Source organism: Centruroides vittatus, unplaced genomic scaffold (assembly GCF_030686945.1).
Source record: "Centruroides vittatus isolate TY-2023 unplaced genomic scaffold, ASM3068694v2 contig_4, whole genome shotgun sequence".
Lineage (NCBI taxonomy): Eukaryota > Metazoa > Arthropoda > Arachnida > Scorpiones > Buthidae > Centruroides > Centruroides vittatus.
Genome location: NW_027122214.1, coordinates 4,586,904 through 4,610,810, shown reverse-complemented (window position 1 = coordinate 4,610,810; position 23,907 = coordinate 4,586,904). Strand labels below are relative to the sequence as shown.

The window sequence follows — 23,907 nt, the reverse complement described above, 5'->3', positions numbered from 1 at the left end:
ATTATCGATTCAAGCAAATTTCAAACTAATATCATTTATTATTATTACATCCAATGGAAACTACTTTTATTGACTCTGGCATTAAAAGGACATGTTAATTAATTTTGTTTGCCTCCTGGGCTTTATAATAATATCTTTCACAACATATAACTGAAGGAAATAATGTTTAGAGCACTGGTTAGGACTAATAATGATTGCACATTACCCGTTGTATGTTGAGGCAGCATAAAATATATCATTCATCTTCAGATAAATAGGTTAACCAGTGTTTTGGTAAGTATGTGTGCTAATTCTGATAGTAATATCTGTGATTACAATAAGAGGCTTCCATTGCACATTTAATGTATCATAAAAGAAATGCATAGAAAGTTCATCTACGATCAGTAATTCTTCCAACAAAAAGTACAGTAACACCACATTATCAATGATTTTAAATAAACACACAAATGTAGATTAATTGAGATGTCAGGTCCCATCCCTCACTACCCAGCCACCCTTCAATGTGAGCTTGCAAAGATCTCTTGCATGCAGGACAGAATAAATTTAAATTTGTTTCTTTTTTTAAATGTTTAATTTTGAAATCAATAATAAATATTAGACATTTATAAACAATATAAATTCTAAAAGCTTTACTATGGTACATACCACAGTTGGCTTATGATATACAAAAATATATCTATGATTCTTAATAGATGTAATGAAACAAAATGTTTTAATTTATAAGAAAAATATTTCTCAGAAATTGATAATACTATGTTTAAAGAATTACTGGTGCAATAAAAAAATTTTCGAAATCACATCTATTTCTAATTATTTCATGTCTAATATTTCTATTTAATTTTTTGTTATCATCATCATCAACATATTTATACAAATATTCAATATAAATTTCTTGATAAATATTATAGTTCATAAATTATAAATTTCTGAAGTCAATTGTGATTAATGTTTTTAAAATATAAAATGTTTATTTTCTAGTTACTATGTGGCACTAATATAAAAAGATTTTTACAGCTATGAACATAAGATTGAACTATTCACATCAGGATTGTTGAAGATGGGCTGAAAAATATATTTTTTTAATGTATAAATTTATGAATAGAAATTATGAAAAAATTATGTAATTAATTGAATAACTCACATTCTTTAGGAAGCCGTAGCGATTCTAAATCATTAATTGTAACAGTATGTGGCAGATTTCGAAATTTATAAAAAATAACTAGATATTTGTCTTCTCCAAAACAAGGATCATAAAAACCTGGCAGATTACTCTATGAAATACAATAAATTCATTTATAATACCTTACAAATACCAATTGAGTGATATTGTTTACTTTGCTTTAAATTTTACCTTGGAAGAGTCTGTTAATACCAAGCGAGAATCTTTTACTAAACACTGCAATGGAATCAGAACATCGACAACCTGTTCATCTAAATCTTCCGAACTAAAACGAAATAAAATATAATTGTTAAAAATAATTTGATATTTCAATTTAGAGAAATTACAAAAGACATTAAAGATTATCTCAGAAGATAGAACTTTATCAATAATTAACAAATTTCCATATTCTAATACAGCATTTTACATCTTTTGGCCATTTCAATGAAATACTCATAATTTTATTAAATTTAAAAATTACCTTCTATTTTCAACGCCTATTAATTTTCCATACAATGCTTTAGTAATGACGAGGCCACTTTTTGTTTCTTCTTGTTCTCTAATGCGATTATATGTTTCTTGCATTAAAGAGATCTAAAAAATTCACCAATTATATAACAACTCATAAAACATCTCTAAAAATAATTTAGAGACAAAGATTTTCTAATAATTATACAGAATTATTTCAGTCAGAACAAAGAATAATCTTGTTATTAACAAAATATAAAATGCTGAATAGTTGAATGGGTTGTCATCCATCAGTTCTTCAAACTGTTTCATATAGTTGAAACAAAACTTATTATTTTCAATAAATTGCTACTGGCTGTTGGATTTTTTATACAATTATATCACTTTTGTATCAGAGAATATGACGTTAATCAAAGAAAATAAAAACATGTGGAAATATGTAAAAGGAGATAAATTGTTTCATTTTTTATTAATGAAATAACTATGATAACTATATAAACCCATTTGCCTTTACTAAATATTAAAGATTATGAAGTAATTAACAATATAATAATTAATAAATCATTAATTAGGATAATTTAATATTAAAGATACTTTCATCTGTCAATTATTGTGTCTATTGATTATTATAATTACTTAATTATTGTTATTTAATATAGGGATGCTCATTCAGTTGAATCTACCAAATCTATATTAACACAATCAGTTGTCATAATTATATATTAGTTTATCACTTTGCAAATCTGGGAAATTGTTTCACAAAAAAAAGTCCTCAAACGGTACTTAGATGAATTATTAGAGTGTCTATAAATTACTATTGTTTTCTAACTAAATTTTAACAAATCTTTTAGATGACAAAATAGGTATATTCCAACAACTTGTATAGTTTACCTTCCTACATACATACACATAATATATAAGTTTATACAGTACATGTATGTATTTTCAAGTTTGAGGATTAACTGCTTAATTTAAAAGTTGTTTAGTAACTGCTTTCCTTTTTTGGAACAGGTCAGAAAATAAGCTATCAAAGAATATAACTTCATATATTCAAACATTGTGAAGTAAATCATTTGCTCAATGCTATAACATAATTTCATATTCAATAAATCTAAAAAATAACTCACAGCAGCTTTGGCTTCCTGTCTCTTCTCAGCTAATTTTGCAGCATTTGCTTCCTGCGCCTTCTGCGCTTTTCTAAAAAGTTTCAAACCATTAAAATGATTTCATTTCCACCATTATAAGATAATTAAACTACTAACCTCTTCTTCTCTCTATTCACATAAGGTTTGATGACCACCACTTTAATCACATACCATGCCACCAGAGGCACCACAGTGCCATAAAATATGGCACTTGGTAATATTTCCTCAGAAAGCTGGAGAGGAAAGACATACATCTGACTAGCACGACTGAGCCTTAAAAAAATCAAAGAATTAAATTACAAAAAAATTATTTTTTGTAATTTATTGTTTTTTATAGGCATTCAAGTTTTAATAAATTATATTATTCATAATAATAGAGACTATGTTGGATTATTTTAGCTTGCAACAAATTAATTATTTGCATTTTTTGAATAGACAAAACTTGTTCTGAACAGTCATTAAAATTTGTTAGAAATGCCCAAAGATCTCATCATTTTAATGTAAACTTTCAGGAATATTTGTTGAATGACCCATTCGAATATAAATTCAATGGTTACAATTCAATTTATTCTTGTCTGCCCCTCAATGTAGGTTCTTGTCCATGGTGACGGGACCTCCCAGATGGTTTAGTAACTTTTCTTTACCATCCCTGGGATCTGAATACCCACTCACATGTTTGCTGTGTGTGGTGGCCTGTATGCCAGAAAGGGGGATCCTGGTAGTTGAGAGGCAACATAATGTCCCCAACACACTATTTTGGCCCCTGCTTCGGATAAACAGGAGGCTAAAATCAGGCTCCATTTAAGTCAATCGGCTGGTCATTGAGTCATTCTTGACCTTGGGCCTGGGGTCAACTGATCAATGCAGACTGGGCAGACATGTCCCTGCTTGACAGTTTTGTCATGTCAGACAAGATGTGCTCTTCTTGACTGCATTGTGAGGGTATAGTTCCTAGGAAACCCTGGTGTGACGATCTATGGGAGTCCTCCATGTGACACCATCCCCTTGTTGGGCCCCATGGTAGATGAGGTCACTAGGAGCTGAAATATTATTTTTCAATCATGGATTCTAAAAATTCAAAAAATACAGACAAGCCAAAAAACACCAATCAAAACATTTTGTCAGCCAGCCTACTTGATAATGCATGGTACTAGAGAAAAACCTCTGTTTAAATGCTCTCCTTTTCTGATTCCGAAGTTATTTGAATCGACCATTGGGCACCTGAAAAAAAGCACAGAAATTGAGATCAGGGGACCTACTGGTAGAAACTGCTTCACCTCAACAGTTGGCAAAACTTTTAGCAACAAAGACCCTGGGAGACAAGGAAGTCACTGCCACAGCACATGGAAGTTTAAACTCATTACATAGTGTGATATCTGAGATCAATCTGATGTTTGAAGATGAATAAGATATTCAGATCGGCCTTTCAGACCAAGGTGTCACTGCTGTCTGATGCATCTCTATGCGTTGAGATGGCAAGTTGATACCAACCAAACATCTAATTCTGACATTCGACAAGCCGACATTGCCATCTTTTATTACAGCAGGATATCCGTCCATATGTTCCAAATCCACTGTGTTGCTTCAAATGCCAGCGGTTTGGACATTCACAAGCATCCTGCTGTGGGAAGAGCATATTTGTACAGTGTGGAACTGAAGGTCAAGAGAGTACTGAGTGTACTGGTACCTCATGCTGTGTGAACTGCAAAGACACTCATCCTGCCTACTTCCAAAAATGCACTACATGGCAAAGAGAAAAAGAGATTCAGCGGGTGAAATCCATTAACAACATACCATACCCAGAGGCTCAACACATGATCACTTCAAGTGCACCAATAAAACAAAAGACATTTGCTGCTGTATTGAAATCCACAAAGACGTGGGGTTCAAACAGATATTTTGGTTTCTTCAAGCGAATCTCTTACTTGCCATACGAAATGTTTAATACTCCCATCTACTCAAACAGCAGAAAAGGAGAGTATAAAAACAAAAACACTTCTACCTAAAACAGGTGTAATAATGAGAAACATGGGTTCTAAAAAGGCCAGAAAGAACCCACTTAACAAAGAGTGAAAACAGCCCTCTCTAAATCTAAAAAATCAGAGATTCAGTCTATGAATAAGTTCTCTGACATCTCTGATGAAGAGTCTAATATGGAGGTGACACAACCAACCTCACCTCCAAAAGGAAAATCGTCTGTGAAATTAAACAGGGATAGTTTCACTAAGAATAGTTTCATAATGAATTATAAAATAATTCAATGGAACTGTTGTTGTTTCTGCAATAACTTCTCTGACGTTAAACACTTGACATCATCTACCCCATCTCTCTGTGTTGCACTCCAGGAAACATTTAAAACTTGGAGAAAGAATTTCTTAAAAGGATTTGATCTCTACCGCAAGGACAATGATAGCTACAATCGTGCCAGTGGAGGTGTGGCTATACTGGTTTCAAATCGCATCCCATTCTTGCAGGTACTGTACAAATAACCACTGATTTGCAAGCTATGGCAGTCAGGATTTCAATTGGTGTAACTGTCACAGTTTATTCTATATACTTGCCACCAGATGTCAGAATTGATGAGGATGAATTGGATGCCTTGGTTGAACAGCTGCCGACCCCATTCCTTCTACTCAGTGATTTTGATGGCCACAATCCGATGTGGGGTAGTCCCAACATCAATCGTCAAGGCAGAGCCATTGAGTGACTGATAGGTAATCACCAACTGTATCTATTCAATACTAGAGAAGTGACATACTTCCATGCCCCAACAATTACATTCACTGCCATTGATTTATCATTAGCAACCCCAAACCTGTTTTCAGTGTTTACATGAGAGGTTGGATCTAATCTACTTTCCAGTGACCACTTCCCAATATTTCTAAAATATCGAGGCAGAGAAAGCTGTTTAACAGCTTGTCCATCACGCTGGAAACTGGAAACAGCTGATTGGCCTGCATTCTCTTCCATGGCCAACATATCTGAGGAAATGGTCAATATTGCTGATATCAATGGTGCAGTTGAAGCCGTCCTTCCAGTATTATTCAGGCAGCTGAAAAAACAATGGGGAAAACATCAACCAGATATCCAAAACATCTGAAACCATGATGGAATCAGAATTGCAAGGTAGCATTTAAAGAACTAAAGAAAGCTTGGAAAATTTTCAGATGATACTCCACTGCTAGCAATTTGATTGCTTTTCAAAAAGCAAAGGCAAATGCCAGAAGAATAAGGAGGCAAAGCCAAAGGGCTACTTGGAGGAAGTATGTTTCTAGCATATCATCATCTACTAGCTCAAAAGCAATCTGGGACAAAATCCATAAAATAAATGGGAAATATGCTCCTCAGTCTTTGTCCACACTGGAAAATAATGGCACAATAATCAGCGATATTCAAAGTATCGCTGATTTGTTGGGTGAAATGTTCTCTTCATCCAGCAATATAATGTATTTGAAAAATTTTCAAGCTTACGAAGTGCAAACAAAAAAGCAAGGTTTAAACTTCCGCTCCTCATCTAATGAGGAATACAATGTGCCATTCACTAAAATAGAATTACATACAGTGATTTCTTGCTCGGGGAACACTGTTGTAGGCCTGGATAAAATTCACTTCAGCATGATTAAAAATCTGTCAAACAATTTCCTTAGTAATCTTCTGAATCTGTTTAACAGAATATGGACAGAACATAGTTTCCTGACTCTTGGAGACTACTGATTATTATTCCCATTGCCAAGCCAGGCAAAGACTGCAAGAATCCCTCTAATTACAGACCAATCTCTCTGACGAGTTGCCTCTGTAAATTCTTTGAGAGAATGATAAACAGACATTAGATGTTTCTCTTAGAGGAAAAGGATTACTTTTCACCACATCAGAGTGGATTTCGTAGGAACAGAAGTACCATGGACAATTTAGTAAACCTTGAAGCACCTATACGCAAAGCATTTGTTAGACACCACTTAGTGTCTGTGTTCTTTGATATACTAGAGAAGGCCTACGATTGCTGCTGGCGATATGGGATGGTCTGTGATTACACCAATTCAGATTGTGGATAATCTGCCGATTTTTATTAAAAACTACCTACAGAATCAAATATTTCAAGTTAGGATGGGCACCACTTTATCTAGGTTTTTCACACAAGAAGAAGGTGGTCCTCAGGGTTCTATTTTGAGTGTGACTCTGTTCCTAATTAAAATTAACAGCATAGCTCTATCTCCCAGTGCAAAACACTCTCTGTATGTGTATGACTTTCAGATCTGCCAATCTAGTAACATGAATTGAGTTTTATTGAGAGACAATTGCAAACTTCCCTAAATCGCATACAAGATTGGTCCAAGGCCAATGGTTTAACTTTTAACATGGAGAAGACCTTGTGCATCCACTTTTGCCGAAGGTGTGGTTTGCATCTGGATCCTGAAATTCACCTAAATGGGGTTAAAATTCCAATGGTCAACGAGGCTAAGTTTTCGGGTGTCTTGTTTGACCAAAAATTGACTTTCTTGCCACACTTGCACAACTTGAAGAGTAGATGTCTAAGATCTCTGAATCTGTTAAAGGTACTAAGCTGCTCATCCTGGGGAGCAGACAAACATTCAATGCACAGGATTTATAGGGCCCTTGTCTGCTCAAAGCTAGATTATGGATGCATTGTGTATGGCAGTGTCTCTCAAACTTTTTGGTCCGCAACCCCCTTTTGCACTTAAAAATTTCAAAGGACCCCCGAAGAATGAGTATGTGTAGAAAAACATCCCGGAGGGAGGGGGTTAATTTAAATTCAGGAGGAGTTAATTTCTTTTGTTTAATTAATCTATTCCAAGTTGAAATTTCTCTTCGTTGCGTGCCGCTTGTCAATGTTAAGACTAACGAAATTTTTTAAAAATTATTTCCTTACTGTATTTTTCACAAACAAAATAAATATATTGAAGAATATAAAAACAAAAAACATTATATTTCGGAAGTTAATCTTGTCTCAAAACGTTCCGATTCAGCACAACACAGTCCTCAAAAAAACAAGCAAAACTTACCACTCACGATGGGAAAAAAGTCTCGTTCAAATACTGGCACTTCCTTAAGTACCCTCTCATGGTCGCGCCTGTGCTGCCAGTTAAAAACGCATATCAACTAAAATAATATCGGAGTATCCCAGGACATAGCCAAATATTGCAGCACCACAGCACTAGCGGAAATTCGAATTAGCCTACTGAAACGCTTTCGGTTGATCGGTTTTTGGATAATAGACACTCTACTGTATTTATAACTCGACTTGCCTACAGATGCAACGCTACTAGCGAACACCGTTCCAAATGACAACGCTGTTCTATCATAGTTTAGGCAGAGAGTGGAACTCGGGGGATTCCCCAATAGAGCACAAATTTATGAATATTATATTTAGGCTCGTATTTTAATATTTATATTGTTTTTATTATTTATATGTGCAATAGTAAAAATTAATTTATATATTTTTTATTTCTATTATTTCTAAACATGAATCCATAGTAAATTTATAAAATATTTGAAAAAACATTGATCTGGCATCAATTTTTCAGCGACCCCCCAAATATTTTTCACGACCCCCTTGGGGGTCGCGACTCCCACTTTGAGAATCACTGGTGTATGGCTCTGCATGAGAATCTACTCTTCAGATGCTGGATCCAATCCACCATCAAGCATTGTGTTTGTGCACTGGTGCTTTTCGAACTTCTCCTGTTCAAAGCCTCTATGTGGATGCTTATGAGCTTCCACTATCTTTCAGGAGAGAACAGTTCTCTCGCTTTTATTATATTAAACAGAAATCTGAGACTAAATCCTCAGTTGATTGTACAGTATCAGATACTCTGCTGAAAAGATTATTTGCAGTCCACCAAAGTAGTGTCTCTACATTCAACATAAGAATGGAGAATGTAAGCAGCACAATTGACCTGGACACAAGCAACATTTCACAGGGCAAGGCTGATAGTATATCACCTTGGTCAACTCCTGTGATAGAAGTAAACCTTAGCTTACAGCACTTTCCTAAGGAATCCACCCCAGATTATGTCTATAGACAGCACTTTGCAGAAGTTCAACATTGTGACAGGGATTTAATTCTTATATACACTAATGGATCTAAATCAGATAACTATGTTGGCTCAGCCTTTGTTTGCCAGGATGAAATTGTGGCAGAACAAATAACACCAAATTCTTCCATCTTCACTGCAGATCTGCAGGCTATTTACCTAGCCTTAAAGTATAGCCTTGTAGTCAGAAAAGGTCATCGTTGCTGCATGATTTACACTGACTCAGTCAGTGCACTTTAGGCTTTGATCTCATCCAAGCCTAGTTCTCACTCAATAATGATTAAAATCCATAAACTGATTTGCCATCTTTTTGGGAGTAATTTCTCTCTAAAATTTTGTTGGATCCCAGGCCACGTGGGTATAAGAGGGAATGAACAAGCTGATGCAACTGTGAAGTCAGCAAGTCTTTTACAGCATGGAATGCCTATTGAAGGAAGTGACTTGAAGCTGGTCGTTAAAAAATCACTAGCAGAGAGATGGACATGTGGAATGCATGAAATAAACTCCACAATAAACTAAACGAGATCAAAACTTTGATAGAAAACTGGGCACATAATAAACAGTATGATAGGAGATCTGAGGTTATTCTTACCCATTTGAGGATTGGACATACTCGGCTGATTCATCAATACCTTTTGAAGGGTGATGAAGAGCCAGTATGCCAGTATTGCAACTGTTCTCTAAGTGTAAAACACATACTGTGCAATTGCTCTGCCTCAGAGAGGACGTGTAGACAGTATTTTGGAAATGGAAGTCTGACAGAGATTCTAGGCTGGAGGCCAAATCTCCAAGTTACTGGACTTTCTGAAAGTCACTAATATTTATAAACAGATTTGATCATTCATTTATTTTTTCTTACTTTTATATACCTTGTTGTTGTTTTGTTTATTTGTACTGTTTTATATGCTTCTTATTGTTTATTGTTATTAATATTTTATATTATGTATATATTCTGAGTTATAATTTTGTCAACTGACATGGCACAGCATAACCTGTATGGCTCTTCTGCCAAAAAAAAAAAAAACTCCAACCAACCAACCAACCAACCTAATCTTGTCTGCCAGACCAGAAATCAGATTAAAAAAATGTTACCAAGGAAAATACTGAAAGTAGAGCTATACAATGAACACATAAAATGCAAAATTATTAGAAATGAAGAAGTGACCAACTGCTCCAAAATGTCTTAATACAACACTTACATAATAATAATAAACAAATATTTAACCTTCAAATTTAAATAAAATGAATTTAAAATATAATTAACATTCTATCATGTATTATAAACTACAATTATTTCTTCTGATGATACAGTATCATATAGAGTATTTAGTTATGTGATACAATTTTTTTAAAACATTGGATTTGCAAAAACAAACAACTATATTTCTGCCATTTTGAGAAGAGGAAACATATTTGTTCAAGTATTTCAAATAAAGTGCTTACACACCCATTACACTTCTGCAAAACTTTGGTTATGAGTGCAATCTACAGGAATTTTGTTTGTATGTGTTACTGGCTAGTGTTGTCTGTATTAAGACTGCTGAATTGAACTAGATATTTAAATTAACACAATGCAATGTAAAAATCTTTAATAGTTTAATAGCTCTTACATTTTAAAATAAGTATTTTCATCAATTATAAATTTTGTTTCTTTCTTTTTGTATTCAAAGTTAGTGTGAAATTGAATGAAACATTAATTTCACATCTGTATTTGTTCAGGAGTTTTTCACAGTCATGTTATCAATAGCCTCTCCCATATGTCAAATTAACCTGTTATATCTCTTTCATCTAGTTTCAATCTGGATTTGGGCACATATACAGATTAAAACTAGACACAATGGATGTTGTCAAACCCAGAGTTTATGAATTAAGCATAAGTACAATTAAAAGATAAAGAAAACGAGTTTCCAGGAGTGCAGAGATTATAAAAATAACTAGTTGTATAAAGTCATAGTCATTGTTCATTAGAGGAATTTACTGTATTGACCTGGATATTACTGTTTTTTATTGATATAGATAGAAAAAAAGCAATAAATTGCAATTTTGTCACATACAGGTGTCCAATTTTTATATTTCTTTCTATAAAATAAACTCTTTAAACACAATTTTCTGACCAACAAGATACAATTGAGCCATTCACAAGCCAAATCAATTAACTTCACATTTTGAATTTTTTTAAATTTCAGTATCAAAGCACTTGATATACTTTTAACTATTTATATTCATAATAAGTTTCCCTAGTAACAAGAATTAATACCACTTAATGACAAAATTTTATTGGCCGCCGAAAAATTTTTTTATTTATTTCAGAAGCCAATCTAATTAACACCATACTGTAACGTAAATCCACCAGTGCACACTGCAGCATTGCAATTGCAGTGTGCACTGACCAATGACTAGTAGACAATGGTAAGTTGTTTAATGTTATCTCATCACAAAAAGTAAGTAAAAGAAATTACTGTAGTTACAGTCCAACTGCCGCAGAAGTAAGTATACTTATGAATATTAAACAATTGTTTTAATTTTGATGACAATTGGTCTTAGAAAAAAAAAAGTTATACCATTATATCAAGATGGATGAAACTAAAAATAATTTTTTCATCATTCCTCCTATTAAACATGATTCTCATAAAAATTTAAGAATAAACTGACGTGATGGGACTGCAAATACAGCTGACAAAGAAGACATGGTTCATGCTGCTGAATAATCAACTTAAACAAAACAACAACAACCATTGTAACAGTAACAGAAGTTGTTATTCAGTTTTGCAAAAATTTTTAATAAACAATGGATAATAATGAAGTTTCTCTATAATAAAAAAAACTATGTGAAAACTGAATTTGATGTTACTAAGTTTTTCACTTACTAAATCGATTAACTCCATTAATCACACTGAAATCGTAATAATAATAATAATAATAATAATAATAATAATAATAACTCTCCCTGTGGTCACCACCTGGTCGTGGTGGGAGAGCCCAGTAATTTTACTGATCCATAGGGCAATGCAGGCTGGAGCACAAGCTCCTGGTAGGGACACCCATGCCAGTAAGGTCTATGGGGAGAAATGAAGCTAAGAGTGACCACACACCCACATTCTGTGGAGATACGTATTATGGTAGTAACCAGATCCAAATGTGATACCGGCTCGGACATCGCCCGGGTTAACAAGGTCCGCGTTCGTGGGTTAGGCAGAGGCTCACGTTCGAAAAATAGGTCACAGTCTCCCCTGGTTACCGGTGGCGAAAGCAGCACCGGCCCAAGCATGGCTACTGCAATGCCCTCAACAGATGTGAGGAACCAACCCAGCCTTGGTGTTTCTGTGACAATGCATCCACAGACCACAAAGGCTGGAAAACCACGCCAACGGATGAAATGGACAGTAGAAATGAACAAGTTTATCATCCGTACTTATTACACGATCACAAAACTTGAAACAAACATGACAGCATACAGACAACAACTACACCATAAATTCACACAACAATATCCTCACCTCACTGTCACTGAACAAAGGGTTGTTGATCAAAAAAGAACAATTATACACAACAACCTTATTCCACAAACAACACTTGAACTTATCAAACAACAGGTTGCTGATCAAATACATCAACAGACAGAAACATCTAACATTAATGAAGATCATGTAACCTGTCAGGATAATCCAGCAACAAGCATTGATAATAACACACATACAACAATTAACACTAATGATACTACAGACACTTCCTTGTCCATCACTGATAACATAGACATGAATTTAGTTAATACGCTCTCACTTATATTTCAGGAAACACTCACTAAATATACAGGCACAGATCCCACACAACGACCACGAATACCAAAAATCAACACATCAAAGGAAGTAGGAAAAACACTAAATTACGTAAACACTCACTTACTACCACACTACATTCATTCAATTTCTACACTCGCAGACATTCATACATTAGTTTATGCTGGGGCAGTCACAGTAGTGACACACCATGGACTGAAAGTACAATCACAGACAAATACACAGAAAACACAATTCTATCACAAGCCTGCCTGGCAGAGAAGAATAGAAATACAAATAAATGACATTAGACAGCAATTAGGCAGGCTGACACAATACACTAAAAGCAACATAACACCCAAATTAAGGAAACAGCTCAAAAACATTTTCAAGAAAATAAAAACACATACAAAACATGAACATCACAACACACACATTACAGAATACATTGATACACTAAAACAAAAACTTGCTGCCAAAGCACGTAGACTCAAACGTTACAAAACATGTACACTACGAAAACAACAAAATAAATTATTTACAAACAATGAAAAACTCTTTTACAGACAAATTAATAACAAAGCAAACACTGATACACAGCACAGTGGCACACCAACAGAAGAAGAACTCACAACATATTGGTCTTCTCTTTGGTCCAGTGCTGTCACGCACAATGCTGATGCAGGCTGGATCGAGGAGGAGAACAGAAACTTGCACAACATACCAACTATGCCCTGTGCTGAAATAAACATACATGATTTCCAATACACTGTTAACAGAACACACAACTGGAAGACACCTGGTGTAGACAACATTCACAATTTCTGGTACAAAAAGTTTACATCACTGCACCAGGAACTAGCTAAACACCTAACACACATCATCATCAATCCACAAGACATGCCAAATTTTCTTACTCAGGGCATCACCTACATGAAACCTAAAAACAACAATACCACAGACCCCACACAATACAGACCAATTACATGTCTTCCAACACTTTACAAATTATTGACATCCTGTATTGCAAACAAAATATACAAACATGTTGAAGAACACGACATTCTAACAGAACAACAAAAAGGTTGTCGTAGAAACCACAGGGGATGCAAAGAACAGTTACTCATAGATTCAGTCATTCTACGGCAAGCACACAGACAACACAGAAACATACACATGGCATATATAGACTACAGAAAAGCATTCGACAGTGTTCCACACAGTTGGCTGCTACATATCCTACACATGTACAAAATACATCCATCACTCATTGCATTCTTTCAAAACACTATGCAGCACTGGAGAACAACACTACATCTCAGTGTTAGTAACACTTCTATACAAACAAAGCAAATTTTTATTAGGCGAGGAATTTTTCAAGGAGATTCCTTGAGTCCTCTCTGGTTCTGCTTAGCCCTGAACCCATTATCCAACATGTTAAACAACACGCAATATGGTTACAATATCAGACACGAAAAAACAACACAGTTTACACTGTCACATCTCATGTACATGGATGACATAAAACTTTATGCATCCACACAAAAACAACTTCATCAACTCCTACAAATTACACATTCATACACCAAGGACATACAAATGAAATTTGGCCTAGATAAATGCAAAACACTTCACATAGAAAAAGGAATCCTGAAGAAAGAAGATTTTGCACTTGGAAATGGAGACATTATTGAATCCATGGAAGAGGGTGAGTTCTACAAGTATTTAGGATTCCAACAGGCCAAACTAACAGAACATACACAAATAAAGCAAAGATTAATTAAAGAATACCAAAGTAGGTTAAATGCTATTCTCAGAACAGAGTTAAATGCAAAACACACAGTTAAAGCAATAAACACATATGTCATCCCAGTACTCACATATTCTTTTGGAGTTATACATTGGACTCATACTGATCTTGAGCAACTCCAAAGGAAAACAAGAACAACACTTACTAAGCATAAACAACATCATCCTAAATCTGCCACAGAAAGATTAACCCTTCCACGTAAAGATGGCGGACGTGGCCTGATTGACATAGTTAACCTTCACTACAAACAAATACAGTCACTGCGAGAGTTTTTCTACAAAAAACAAGAAACATCACAATTACATAAAGCAGTAACTCTAGCAGACTCGAATAACACACCATTAAACTTACACTCACATCATATGGACACAACACAACATATAAAAAGCATAGACACCATTAAGCAATCGTGGGCTCGAAAGGCACTCCATGGCAGGCATCCTTATGATCTGGCCCAGGATTTTGTTGACAAAACTGCGTCAAACAGCTGGTTAGCTCGGGGATGCCTCTTTGGGGAGACGGAAGGATTCATGATTGCCATACAGGATCAGGTCATAAATACTAAAAACTACAGAAAACACATACTCAAAGATGCAACACTCACAAATGACACATGCAGAAAATGTCACGTCATGCCAGAAACTATACAACATATCACCTCTGGTTGCAAGCTCTTGGCACAGACAGATTATTTACACAGACATAATCAAGTAGCAAATATAATACACCAAGAGCTTGCAAAGAAACACAAATTAGTGGACATCCACGAACCATACTACAAATACATTCCACAGACAGTATTGGAAAACGACACGCACAAAATGTACTACGACAGAGCCATAATCACAGATAAAACAATTTACCACAACAGACCAGACATCACACTCATTGACAAACACAATAAAATCACATACATTATAGACATATCCATTCCAAACACTCACAATATACAAAACGCATGCACTGAAAAAATTAGCAAGTACACAGAACTCGCCCAGGAAATAAGGCATCTGTGGAGGATGGATAGGGTGCTTATTGTACCTGTTGTTCTCTCCTCTACAGGTGTCATACCACACACACTACACAAAAGCCTGGGTACATTAGAATTGAATAGAAACACATACATCACATTACAGAAGGCCACTATATTGAATACATGTCATATTGTGAGAAAATTCCTGAATACAGACACACACACTGATACACTTCTTTAATTTCTGTTTTGGTTACTATGCCTTGACTTTGGTCCGGCATAGTACACAGCCACCGGTGTTAACCGAGTATATCTCACTTAACCCAACATAATAATTTTAGTATATCTATGATATCTTACACATTTTATATATTGTTAAATAAAAGCTACATCTACAACAATACATTCTATGATGTTTATTTGAATTTATATTTTAAAAGGAATTTAAAAAAGAATGTATATTACTTTGTCACTTTTTCCACTTTTTGTTTTATGGAGTTAATCAATTTGGCAAGTGAACAGCACAATTACAAATGTGATTTGTAAAAATTACTAAGAAAGCAGTCAAAAATTCATATATGCTAATTGATTTTCAGATATTTTTAAATTCCAAATTCAAAAAAATCCTCTCTAAAGTAATTTTCAAAAGAAAAAAATATAACTGAATGCAATTTTCATAATTAATCACAGGTAAAAAGTTATAAAAATCCCACATAATTCTTGTAAAAGTTAAAACAGCAGCAGAATTATGAAAGAAAGTCGGTGAAGACACAAAGATTTGAAGAAATGTTGTGTTAAAACAACTTGGACAAAACAGATGATGATATACTTTTTAAAGAAACTTAAGGTCTATGGTGGCAGTGAAATAGAAAACAGAAATGATGGAAATGAAAGTTTTAATGAAGATGAAACTTATAAAGTATTGTTTCAACAACTTTCCAAAATTTTTTTAAATGCAAATTGCTAAATTTTTTGTAGGAAATAAAATTAATAATAAAATGTTGACTTACATTCAAGTCCTAATTTTTTCAAAATAAGAATTACAAAACTAGAGTAAATCTATATTTGGCCCAATATGTATATTATGAATGACTGTAGGCTGGCATGATTTACAAATGTAAAATTCATTTATTAATTTTTTGATTAACATCCAATAAATATTTATCATTTGCAGCTGTTAACAGAATTCGTTTGAAATTCAGAAATCACATTCTCAAGAATGAGAACAATGGATGTAAGAGAAGACAAGTGGAAATCATAGAAATGCTTGTTTTGCAGAGAAAAGGAACAATCTAGCCATTTATAAAACTCACCTAATTTTAAGTGTCACTCCAGCTGGAATGCTAACCACTAAGGATGCACCCAAGACACTGTGCTTTGATACCTTAGTTTCGCATCCATACTCAACTTGTACTCCAAATGTGCCCAGTCTAGAATTAAAATTATTGTAAATGTTTTATATTTGCTAAAGAAAAGATAAATAAAAAATTTAATTAGGAAATCATTAATAAAAAATACAATAAAAATAAATTAATACTTAAAAAATCCTATGATTTGATTATGTAATTATTTCTTAACTATTTATTGATTGAAACAATAAGTGTTCAGGTGTTGTTATATTTGAAATTCTAAAGAAATCTTATCCAGCATCAGGATTAACAATGTCAAGTAAGAAGCTCCTTGCACTTAAGCAAGTTGGATTGCAGCTCATGGCTATATCCATCACAAATCATAAAACACATTTTTTTAAAATAATTCTTTAAAATAACAACACATGCCTCAAAATATATACAAAGTAATAGTAATATAAGTAACAGAGAAACTATTTGGTAATTGAAAACAAAGAATTACTATTAGAACTCACTTTAGTGAACCCTGAATCTGTCCATCCTCGTGCAACTTCCGACTGTAGCTTGCCATGATGAATGTGTCAGGTATACCAAACTAAACAAAAAAAAAACAGGAGAAAAATTTCAAAAATTCAATAAATTTCTGATAAATAAAAATCACAATGTGATTTTGAAGCTTTCTATTATGTTTTTAGATAATGCCTTTTTTTTGTACTTTTATATACATTAATGAATGTAAATATGCAAATTAAAATGTATGTATTAGTAAAGCAATTTCACTAACTTGTTGGAAAATGCCAACTTTTTATGACAATCATTCAAAAAATGCTATCTTTGATGACGAATGAAAAGAAAGACATTTTAAAATACACATTTCTATTTTAAAAGCATAAAAAACTCCCAAGAAGAGCAGAAAATGTTATATTGTCTACATACATATACACATGAAAGACATCGGCCGTACACGAAGTGTTTAGTCAGCAGAAAAGAGGGTAAGGGAAAGGGGGGAAGGAGGAGGGAGAGGAGATAGACAACAGAGAAAGGTAGGATCCTTCTGAATGGTGTACATATGGCTACAGTACCCTCTATGTTTGAAGTTGGCATGCAGTTTATGCCGCAAGGCTGTAGTCCCCCAAAGGGTCTAAAAGAAAACCTGAGTGTAGCGAACACCAGTAGCTAAGTGTAGAAGTTAGTGCCAAGTAGCTGTTAGTAGGAAGACTTATATCTACTTAATACTAATAAAACTGAATGCAATTGCAAATCTTAATACTACTTAACAGCTAGACAGACAGTGTGAAAAGGAAACGAACACAATGACAAACTAGACGAGATGAATGGACCGACAGAGCCAAACAGGCAAGACCCCAACTTTTTTATTATTATTATTTATTTATTTCATTTTTTTTATTTAACATTAACTTAATAACTAACTAAACTAACCTATCATAACCTAGGGCAAACCTAACCAGACAACTAAAGCTAACAAGCCCTAACCTATCATATCCTAACCGGAAACCAAGCTGAGTCCCTAATCTAACTTACAACTAGGACTAACCGAATTTAGACTGAAAAAGAAGACAGAAAAAAGAATTAAAATACAAAGTTAAAGGCAGCTATATACTGACAGTTGAAACAAAACAAGGAGAAGCTAATTGTCATCTGTGCTCCTGAAGTGAGTGCTCTCAAGAGCCCCATTAAGGGATATATTATCTACAGTAATACCTAATGCTAGTAAAATGATGACTGCATAGAATGCAACTAATACACTCAACCTTATAAGCAATATTATTGGCACAGTAAACAGCGTATTAGTAGCCGAGGCTAGATCTACTAATATCTAATAATGTTTACTCTAATATTCTATGAACCATATTTACTCAAATCTAACAGTGCATGTTAGATTTGAGTACATTCACATCTAGGACAAGGATGGGCAACCCGTGGCCCTCGGGTTGCATGCGGCCCATAGTAATATTTTTTGCGGCCCGCATGGCATAAAATATGAATAAATATATCAATTTCCCGGCTTAACGAGATATTCAACAAAAATTCAAGCGTTATTTTCTACAACTTATATTTGTGACTAGTTTTTTCACAATGAACTTAGTAAAAATTAAAACAAAAAACCGGCTGACAGGCACATCGAAATTAATTTAAAACTAGCAGTGACTAATATTTAACCAAATATTTCTGATATATTACGTTTAGATCAGTGCCAAAAGCTATATTAAATATACCTATGCTAATTTATAATTATATATGAATAAATAATTGTGATTTACTGACATTTTCCCCTTCTTTTCTCGTGTGTGCGGCCCACGTTAGTGCGGCCCTCACATAAAAAAAGGTTGCCCATCCCTGATCTAGGACATTAAAATCAATGATGCACTAGATGTGAATGTAACTTTAAAACTCTATTTACCACTTTGCCATATGACATTACACCAACAGCCCTTCAACTTCCTTCCTCTCCATCACTCAGTGTCTATTATTTAGCTTCCTTTACCATCTTCTGTTCAAGCTACCTCATCATTCTCTAGCCTTTACATATCTAGTTTTATTCAAAATTGTTTTCAAGAGATTACATGTATTGTACCTAAGTGTTTGGTGCAGACATGCTTTATAGTAACAGACTACCTTTGGTTTCAAGGTTTGAAAATTGGCTAAACATTAGAATAAAGTAAATACAGTATGTAAGATCCAAACAAAACTTTTAATTTTCTACCTTATATTTTGAATTTTATACTCAATTAAGAAAGAAGTACAATGCATAAAGCTAAAAAACTTCCTTTTCTCTACTTAGGTTTTCATTGATTTCACTGAAAATAAGAAAAAATAATTTGAATTTTATTAAATATATCATATTGTCATTTTTAGTAAAGTTTTATACATTCATTTTTGTATTTTATATTTTGAATTTCACAATAATTCAAGATAAATGATTTAACATTTGAACTCATTTCCAAATGTTTAAGTTACATCATCTACAATAGGGATGTGGAAACTTTTTCTCCACAAGATGCTGAAAAAGAAGTTGTCAACTATGAGAACCACATTGGTAAAACTACTGGAAATATACTGTACTAGCAGATGAGCCCAGCATTGCTCGGGCAAAAAATAACAGCAAAGATTATTAGATTATTTCATACTTCTAATCCATCTACTATATTAAATTATAGTATTTGATTTATATTTACAAAACTTATCTTAGTAAGAGTTTATCACACTGAGTGCCCAATCTAACACATTTTAAAAATTCTCCAAATCATATACAGTAGAAGAATAAAGAATTTTCAAAATATGTTAGATTGGTCATTTGGTGTGAAAAACCCTTATGTAAGATAACCTTTACAGTTATATAACCAATCTTACCCATTTTCACCAGGTGCAAGAATTAGGTCCCCCCTTTTCCGAGGCTAATTAGAGAATTTTTAGATGGGTCTAAAAACATGTTCAATTTTCCTCAAAAACACAAAAAACTGCATCTAAAATAGTACAGAAGAAGCACAGCTCTTCAAGGTAATCCTCAACCCTCTCCTTCATGGGGGAATTTCCAAAAATCCCTTATTGTGCATGCTCACGGCACACCCTAACTGTGTACCAAATTTCAATTTTCAACTCCTAATTGTTTGAGCTTTGTGCTTATTATAAAGTACTGTGTCTGTGTGTGCATGCATGTGTGAACACACACACATGGTGATAATATGGTAGAAAATAGAAAAATACATTATTATTTTCTCTGTGTGTTTCCAACATCATTCCAAAAATAGTCTGCAATCAAAATTAATTAAAAACTTACTCCTATGTCTTTCAGTATTATTAACCTTTAATAAATAAAAAGTAATTCCAAAAAACAAACAAAAAACTAATACAAGTACACCACTGAATTTCAGAATCCTTGGTTTCAAAGTCTTGCCAGATTAACCACTTTGCTAGACAAACCACAGTAATGTAATGTAATAATTCAACACCATACCTCTAACTCATTCTCATTATATAATCCATCTTATACTCTTCATACTCCATCTAATTATATATCTCCCATGTTTCTAAGGTATACCATAGACTGCTAGAAACTTAAATATTAAATGTAAATTAAATAAACAAATAAATGAAATACAGGTAGCTGTATGGTATATTAATACATTAGTACACTGTTTCATTTATGATAAATAGTTGATGAATTAACACCATAATGTTACACAGCTTATACATGAAACAACATGATCTATTTTTTCAATAGTTCTACTTCATATTGGACTGATATGAACTGGTGTTTATATCTGACACCACCACTGACACACTCATCTCTCTTAAAACCCATAACTAGGGTTCAATTTAAGCAAAATGTGAGAGACTAGACTTGACGAAATTTTTGAGAGAAAATTCTTCGTCTTTCAAATTTAAATTAGTTCAAAACCCAGTAAAAACAAAATTTTTTCAATTTAATTACTGGAGAATGATCACATCTCTCTCCCCGGAGTCACTTCCTTTCCCAAGAAACTCATTGAATGTGTCACCAGGAACTAACAACAAATATTCACCATTCGTCAAAATTAGTAACATGGCTAAAAGGCTAAAAAGAAGGCATCGAAACCAAAGGGGGAGGACTCCCGATAAAAGGATTGAATCGAGGACAAGAAGGTCGTTGCCAAGACTCCAGGAGTTTGCTAATCCACCTCCTTTTTATGCGAGTGCTCCATTGCCGATCCTTTCTTCCACCCTTCCACGAATCTCTCAACCACCATTCTTGTCCATTTCTGCCATTCTCCAAACCTGACAAGCCGACATCACAAACTTGAATTCTCTCCATGATCCAGAATGATCCCATTCATCTACAATCTCAACAATCAATGCTCCAATTAAAGTATTTCACATCGTGCATAATATTGTAAGCTCCCTCTCTCGGCTAGGAACTCATTAACTGAAATATGTAATCATGTTACACTATATAGCTTTGTCTGATTTAAGCCGCTCTTTGAAGCTAGAGAGAACTCTGTTATCCTATGTATACATGCAAATAATTTATATAAATAAACAGGTATTTTTCCTTTATAAATAAGTTGAAGTGTGCTGTTCTAGTTGAAGTTCTTTCAGCTGTCTTGTCTCTTGGTCTGTCTCCATCCCAGACTCCTAGTGTTTACATATGCAACCGCTTGCGCACAATCGAATAGCAGCCGAAGGTTTCTGTATCTGCCTTAACAAATACAGTGGTGTCAGTCCTGACGTAGGCATCACCAGTCTGGTGCCAACCCTCTGGTCACAAAAATAAACTTAAGAATATCACAAAATTGCAGTATCAGCACTAACATGTGCAGTGTAAATAATGTAAATAAGCATGCCCTATACACATCATCATCTATGGCTGCCAGAATTCAATTTCCTTCTTGTAGTTTTGTCTGGATTAAAAGAGGTGTCAGACCATCAGATGCCAGAAATTCGGTGATGTACCTGTAATTTCTTATATTTCCACATAAGTTTCTTTCTATTTATTTCATCTTTAAAATTAAATTAGATATTTCAGAAACTTTTGGTTTATAAATGAGAATGTGAGAAATGAATTTAAACAAATTGACTCAATTTCTTAAAATTGTAGTCAATAATTGCTGATGAGCCACAGAAAAATCACATTACAAGCCACAAAAGGCCCACAGACTGCAGTTTCTACACCACTGAGCTATAGTATGCATTAAAATTAATTAAATATATACATAAGGATTGAACTACTTAATAGTTCTAAACTACTTAATTTTCTATGCATATAACTTTGTGTACAAAAAAAATTTTTAATTAAATATCTTAAAATACAGTCTATAATAAATGTCAATTTCATTTTATACTTTAAATTTCCTATTTTACTGTTTCATTTAATATTTATTTAAATAATTTTAACATCTATTTAATCAAACTAAAAAATTATTAAAAAGAATATTTCTGTAATTATTTTTTTAAACATATATTTAAATCAGACAAATTTATCACTTGTTTGGTCATAATTTTGTTTAGCCTGCCAAAATATTGATATAATGAAAAATTTGCTTCTAGAAAAACATATTTACAAGAATGTGTAGTTTACATGATTTTCTTTCAAGTATTTGCAAGAAAAACTATACATCATTAATGTAAACTAGTATTTTTAACTGAAAATGTTTTCATTATACCTTCTTAAGCCTTTTTTCGAATTTCCGGTACTAAGTACTAACATTAACGACCACTTAACTAACGTTTTCGATCGCCTCCGCGATCTTTGTCAGGTTTTATTCGACGGTTTTCGAGATAGAATGCAATAGAATTCTTTCGATTTGAACTTTGAAAGAATTCTATTGCATTCTATCTCGAAAACCGTCGAATAAAACCTGACAAAGATCGCGGAGGCGATCGAAAACGTTAGTTAAGTGGTCGTTAATGTTAGTACTTAGTACCGGAAATTCGAAAAAAGGCTTAAGAAGGTATAATGGACATCATATGTACCGGTATGAGGATTGTTTCTATGAAAATGTTTTCACAGATTATTTAAATACAGCCATACTTTGCAGAATGTGTCTTAATTTTTAATTAATATCCAAACTTAGTGGAATAATGTGTATCTTTATGTATGTCTCTCAACATATCTTTCAACAGATATTTACAGGAAAAAATTTATATTTGAGGTGGAGTGTTAACTTAGTCTCTTCTATGTGGCTTATAAAATTGAGTTTGTTCTGAAAATTTGATTGGTTGATTTTGATCAACTTTCTTATTTTATATAATATGAGATGAGGAAATAATAAATGTAATAAAAATCAATGGTCTGTGATTTAGTTTCATACACAAGGTTGCTAGCACAAACATAAGCACATACAAATTTTTAAAATTCTTTTTACAGCAGTGATAGGTAATCATCATAGATGTCCTTGAAACATTATTATTGACTTGCTAGCATTTCAACTGAATTCTTAGTTCATGTTCAGACAGAAAACAAACTGAGCCTGGTTATGTCAAAAAAACTGAGACACAAGAAAGTAAAGCCAACCAACGCCATATGTCATCGGGCTAGATAACGGCTATAATACTAATAAATTATGAAACAATTTGGTAACTAGAGAGAGGCATTAGGCACCATCTCTTAATAAATTTAATAATTATAATTTTTAATTAAATAATTTAGAACCAAATCTAAATTCAATTATAATCT

The 23,907-nt window shown here is 33.5% G+C and overlaps 1 protein-coding gene across 1 annotated transcript in view; it reads right to left on the bottom strand.

Annotated features, from left to right (window-relative positions):
• Positions 1–18: 18 nt before the first annotated feature.
• The window catches only part of LOC136976306 (dnaJ homolog subfamily C member 11), a 73,731-nt gene continuing 49,842 nt past the window's right edge, over positions 19–23,907 (bottom strand). Inside the window, exons 10-17 of the mRNA XM_067271552.1 lie at positions 17,249–17,328; positions 16,698–16,814; positions 2,890–3,045; positions 2,755–2,824; positions 1,641–1,753; positions 1,352–1,445; positions 1,142–1,271; positions 19–1,062 (exon numbers count right to left, since the gene is read on the bottom strand). Coding sequence (XP_067127653.1) covers positions 1,043–1,062; positions 1,142–1,271; positions 1,352–1,445; positions 1,641–1,753; positions 2,755–2,824; positions 2,890–3,045; positions 16,698–16,814; positions 17,249–17,328 — 780 coding nt within the window. The 3' untranslated portion in view covers positions 19–1,042. The remainder of the gene's footprint in view (positions 1,063–1,141; positions 1,272–1,351; positions 1,446–1,640; positions 1,754–2,754; positions 2,825–2,889; positions 3,046–16,697; positions 16,815–17,248; positions 17,329–23,907) is intronic.